This window comes from Hipposideros armiger, unplaced genomic scaffold (genome assembly GCF_001890085.2).
Source record: "Hipposideros armiger isolate ML-2016 unplaced genomic scaffold, ASM189008v1 scaffold_42, whole genome shotgun sequence".
NCBI lineage: Eukaryota > Metazoa > Chordata > Mammalia > Chiroptera > Hipposideridae > Hipposideros > Hipposideros armiger.
In genome coordinates, this window is record NW_017731392.1 from 3,349,427 (window position 1) to 3,355,426 (window position 6,000).

Below are 6,000 nucleotides of genomic sequence, written 5' to 3' on the forward strand. Positions count from 1 at the left end.
GAACTCTTTTAAAAATAAAAGTGCATGGTTGTCGGGATATTTTATGTGGCAATCAGAACTTTTGGTTTTTGCTTGCTTGCTTCCTGGTTTTCAGGGCCCTGAAAATTATGTCATGTGCATCACCGCCCAACCTGCACTCTCTGAGGTTAAATATTTTATGTTCAATGCAACGACATGTAATCCAGCAAAATCTATAGGAATATACACGAAATGATGACCACAATATTTTAACTGGGGAGAAAAAACAAGTTGTAGAACAGTATAGGTATAAAGTACAAACTCATTTTATGTAATACAAATAGACAGTAACTCTCCCCCACCCACCCATAATATAATGAATGGGGTCCAAAATCTTGTCATGTAAATTGTAGGGGCCATGACTGCAAGATTCATGAAATGATTGGGGTGAGCCTGTGTGGCTGGTTGGCAGGAAGCTCCAGGAGCTAGTCCTTTCTGCCTGGCTAGTTTAGTGCCACCTGGTGGCAGCTGACAATTCTGGGTCCCAAAGCTGTGGAATTGCCAGGATAGAGACGATTCTTGGGTTCTTCTGGCGAGTTAGCACCACTGCAGTGGCCTGAGCTGAGGACATTAGTCTAGGAGAATGCTGGGGATCAGAGGACCTTCCTGCCAAATCCTCGCTTGCTCAGATGGGTTGCCTCCTGTTTGCTTGCTTTGCCTCTCCTTCCCTTTCCTGCCCCTGTGCAGATAACCGTAAGCTACTACCCTCATTTGAGAATGGGGCTAGCAAACAGGAGCCATTTGACAACCGCATTTTATCTAAATTCGCATAATTCCAGGGCTTCATTGTATATATCTATTCAGATACACAAAAATACATTTGTATATCGATAAAATATGTTTAGAAGGATATATAACCTGTTGTTTTTTTTATGGAGAATGAGATGAGAGAGAGAGAAGGAAAAGGGGTGAGTAGTGGGAAGAGTTTGCCTTTTTATTGATATATTTCTGTACTGTTTGAAAATGTTTAATAAAAAAGAAAATGTTTAATAAGATACGTCTCTAGCTATATCTAACATATACACACACACGCGCGCACACACACACATATGTAATTGTATATGTAATTGTAATATAATTGTATAATTCCCTGGAAGCCAATTCACCGAAAGCCAATCAACCTGATGACCAATTCTCATAATTATTGTTTTTTCAATATCCATTTCAATGTGCCTTACCTCCAGCCATAGTTTTAGCCTTTTGACTGTGGATTGTGTTCATCTAGCCTGGCTGAATGTCAGTCTCACATTTCAGATGCCTAGCATTTCTTAAATACAGAAAAGGTCTCTATGACAATGGGTGGGGTTTTTCTTACATGTAATTTACTGTGTTCTTATATGGCTTTTGGAAGTTGCCAAATGGCATATTATCATTTTACAAATGTATCTAACAGTTGATTTGGACTCAAACTCCACAGCTAATAGGAGCAGATCTACTGGCTTGCCCTGGGCCAGACCTTATCAGTTTGTGAACATCATCAGAAACACTTACAGAACTTTCTTTCTCTAAGACATGTATGTCCTCTTAGAGTAGTTTATGAAATACTAACAAGGGTGTGCAATAAAAAGCTAAGGAGTTGTTTTACAATGCCAAGATACCGCTCAAATTTTTGTTGGATTTTTCTTACCCTATTCTATATCATCTCACCACTTACTCATACTTGTTCTTTTTATAACACAGAACCTAGAAGAGAAAAGCATTGTTCAGGATGACAAGGAGGTGATCCTGAGCTCCGAGGAGGAGAGTTTCTTTGTCCAAGTGCATGACGTTTCTCCAGAACAACCTCGAACAGTCATCAAAGCACCCCGCATCAGCACGGCGCAGGATGTCATTCAGCAGGTCAAAGCCCCTCCCCTCCCCTCAGGCCTGTCCTCAGTGTAAATCAGTGGGACAGATCAGATGTCAGCTCATTTTATGAATGAAGTTCTAGGTCAATGGGGACCTGAAAAGGGAGAAGTGTGCCTATTAGAGCTGGGAAATACTAGTTCATCCCTTCAACAGATACTTCCCTAGTGTCTGCTGTGAGTCGGGCTCTCTATGCAGCACTAATAATAATGCATGTAGGAGGCAGCTGTGCAGAGTAATTTCATGGTCCCAGAAATGCCTAAGCCTAATGACCGTCCCTCAAGGTGCATCAGAGGACAAGCAGGAGGCCTACCCGGACCCTCTCCCCTCCTCTATGTCATGCGTCCCTGTGTACAGTTTCAGAGAACTCTTTTTCCTTTCTTTGAAGCCTTGTCAGGCTTTGTGTTTGTTAAACACCCATTTGAGAAGTGGTATGGCGTAATGATTAACACAGACTCGACTAGATCCAGTTGCTGCAGATTGAAATCCCAGCTCTACTTTACTAGCTCTGAGATCCTGGGCAAGTTATTTAATTATCTGTGCCTTAGTTATAGTGGTATCCTGGTAAACTGGCTTCTTTAAAAAAATAAAAAATAAAAATAAATAGAAATTAAAAAATAAAGCTCTGATTTGCAGTGTTTGCCGATTTCTGTTGTATAAATACTCCCACCATGTCTGATTTCACTAACGCACTCCAGCTGGCTCCAGCACACTGCTACATGGCAAGTTGCCACACAGATACCATGGAGATAGTATAATAGTACTTCTCTCACAGAGCTGTTGTGAAGATCGAGTCAGTATAGAATAAAGACTTGAACTGGGCTGTCTGCGTGCACCAAAGCTCAGAGAAACAAAGGTCACGTAGACACTGAGGGGCTGAATCCTGACCCTCAGACGCCTCTCTGTTGCACCACGCTGCCTCTGCATCAGAGAGTCTTAGATGGTGAAGGCATTTTAAGATTTACTTGGTCTCACTTCTCGTTTAGTACAAGATTATCTTTCATTTATGTATTTATCCACTCATCAAATGTTTAGTTAGGGCCTACTGTGTCCCAGATACTGTATTATACTCTGGGAACACAAAAGTGTACAAAAGAAACGTACATCTGGGCACTCTTGGAATTCAAAACCTATTAAAGAGGTTAATATTAACCAAATTACCATGCAATAATAGCAAACAGCATTTAAATAGTGCTTATCATGTGCTAGGCATTACACTCCTCGCAGATATTATTACTTCTCAGCTGTGCATCCTCTGGAGTCTGCTTAAGTGTTCAGTGTGAAACGGGCATAATAATACCTAAGTCATGGACAGTCGTGAAGCTAAGTGAGCTAATGCAGGCAAGTACGTGATAAGCTACAACTATAAACCCAAATGTAAAAGGCGTGGGATGACAAGATCTGAAAAAGCCCCTCCATCTCTGAAAGTGTATGAGTTTTCCACCTTCAAGTTTCACTTACGAGGGATGCGGGTGTTGGAGACACAGCCTTGATTCATTTTTATCCTGATTCCGCTTTCAGACCTTGTGCAAAGCCAAATACTCCTACAGCATCCTGAGCAACCCCAATCCCAGCGACTATGTGCTTCTGGAAGAGGTGGTGAAAGACGCTTCCAACAAGAAGGCTTCCAACGCGAAGTCCTCTCAGCGGGTCCTTTTGGATCAGGAGTGTGTGTTTCAAGCCCAAAGCAAATGGAAAGGTGCAGGAAAATTCATCCTGAAGCTGAAGGAGCAGGTGCAGGTAAAAGTCGTGGTTATTTTACTCTCTTCACAAATTATTCATAACGACGTTGTAGTCAAATTTGGGAGATAGTGAAATCTAGGACAAGCTTTCTGAGTCAAGGAATTTAGGGGAGAGAAACTTGTTTGGCTTTGTTTTCACTGTGGGAAGATAAAAGTATGCCCCTCTGGTTAAGCAGTCCTGAGAAGGGAGTCCCTCAGCCCTTCTTTCCAAAGCTCTGCTCACAGAAGAGGGAAGGGCTCTTTTTGAGACCATGTCAGGTGACTGGAGAGCCTTGGCTTTAACCTATCAATAGTACCAGTGGCGAGTTCCTTTATTCCACAGGCATCCCGAGAAGACAAAAGAAAAGGCATTTCTTTTGCAAGTGAACTCAAGAAGCTCACCAAGTCGACCAAACAGCCCCGAGGAGTCACATCGCCTGCTCAGGTCTTGGCCTCAGAAAGTGTCCAAAACAAGGAGGAAAAACCTGTGGGAGGCTTGTCCTCCAGTGACGCGAGCGACTATCGGCAGTGAACCACGGGGAGCATGTGTTGCCAGGTATACGAAGTCACCTCACCATTCTGAAACAGGTCAACTTACACTGCTTTGTAAGGCAAAGTTTGTACAGTCTCTTTTGTCTTCCGAATGGTGGATGTCCCCTGAGGGAGGTAGGAATGGTACCAAAACAAGAAAAGGGCTCTGAAGGTATATGTACCTTTGGCATATATAATTTTAGACCTCCTTATATCTACAAAATAAGACCCCCAGTGGACAACCAACTTGCCCAAACTACTACACCAGCCTTATTTAATCAGATATTGAACTGTCTTAATTATTGGTAACTCACATAGATACTCTTGAGGGGCTGCTTTCAGCTTTCACGCCTTTGGACTTAGTTTTATGGTATTCCAATTTAGGTCTGATTCAGCTTCAACAAGCTCAACTCCTTCTGCCTCATTTAAAAAATAAAAATCTGTCATTCAGGGTGGGATGATTAAAAAGAAAGCAAAATAATGTAATAGCCTCCATCTTGAAACTGCAATAAATTAGGCCTTTGGTTGTCAGCCCACCGCTTGGTAGTCACATGCAGAATAACTTTCATTCTACCTTACAGTAAATTATTCGTATGGAACCTGAGTTGTTTTAAAGAAGCAGGTGCGGAAACCAAACATAGATTTCTTCTTTTCACTTAGTTTCTTAATGAACCCAAGAGATTATTAAAGCCTCCTTTTTACCTATTGTGTTGTAGTTTTAAGATTTAAAATTCCCAAGACAAAAATAAGTAAATAATAAAATTCCCAAGAGACCAGCAGCACAATGAAGGCACTGTGCTTACACTGCAGAGCTCCCCATCCTCTGTCTTTGTCACAATCAGGAATTTCTTACATAGAATTGTAGAAGCTCACAGTCAAAGAATTGATACTTCTTGACGGGGCCAGCTGTGATTTATAACAGACCAAAAGAAAGGCCTGATACGTTGTCCCCATGTTTCTACATTTAAGGAGAAACTCCTAAACTAATTGGTGCCCACACTACTACACTTACAAAGCTCTTTCCAAACAGACAAAGCCAAATACAGGAAATCACCTCGTCCAGAATTAACAGCTACTCTGAGAGTCAGGGTTGTTTAGGTTCTGTAAGCAAAGGCTCATCAGAAAGAAAAGCACTATGGCGGCAGTCACACCCCAGCATCAGCTAATAGTGAATGTGCATGGTGGTGAAGCCCCTGGCCGTCCAGACCCAGAGAAGGCTCAGCACTCTTTTTCCATTGTTGAGATACAGGTGGTGTCCCAATTGTTTTAAGTTCCAAATTCACTTCCTTTTCTGCCCTGTGTCGCTGAGACAATCAGTACCCTCTCCAAAACCCGTGAGCTTTAGGACTAACTAAGCACCAATGTGGAGCCTCTAACTTTTAGAAGATGACTCACCACTGTAGAGGGTCTGTGAACAGGCTGAAAGGATCAAAATTTAAAATACTGTTCTCCGTATCAAGAACTTAGCATCAAATAAATCAAGGTGTGATAATGTTGTACATACCTCTGTATTATAACCTCCATCGTGATATAGTGAAGTGACACTCTGCACATAAGCCCTCGTTGTGCTACAAGATTACAGTACGTTCATAAGAACACGCCACCAGAAATCTGACTTAAAAATAATATGCTTGCTATAACGAGCGTTACCAATTGCTTATATTTTACAAGAGTGAGGAGGGTAGTGGTGATTTAGACGAATGCCTTTGGACTCAATTTTCCTATAGCAAGCAGACTTTCAGAATCATCCAGCTGACCTCAACTTTGCTTAAATTTGAGAAAGCTTCTCTTTAAAAACTGCCATTGGTGCACTGATGGGAATATACATCCCATGTTAAGAACTCCTTTACACATGGTGTATCCAAGAGAGAGCACTTGGGAAAAA

At 41.8% G+C, this 6,000-nt stretch overlaps 1 protein-coding gene across 2 annotated transcripts in view; it reads left to right on the forward strand.

The window, feature by feature from the left end:
• Positions 1-6,000, forward strand: part of LOC109380957 (1-phosphatidylinositol 4,5-bisphosphate phosphodiesterase epsilon-1) — a 186,942-nt gene that overhangs the window by 173,736 nt on the left and 7,206 nt on the right. For both annotated transcript variants that reach the window (XM_019639094.1, XM_019639093.1), the window contains 3 exons: positions 1,699-1,857; positions 3,385-3,603; positions 3,928-4,140. In XM_019639094.1, the coding sequence (XP_019494639.1) occupies positions 1,699-1,857; positions 3,385-3,603; positions 3,928-4,116 (567 nt within the window). In that variant the 3' untranslated portion in view covers positions 4,117-4,140. The remainder of the gene's footprint in view (positions 1-1,698; positions 1,858-3,384; positions 3,604-3,927; positions 4,141-6,000) is intronic.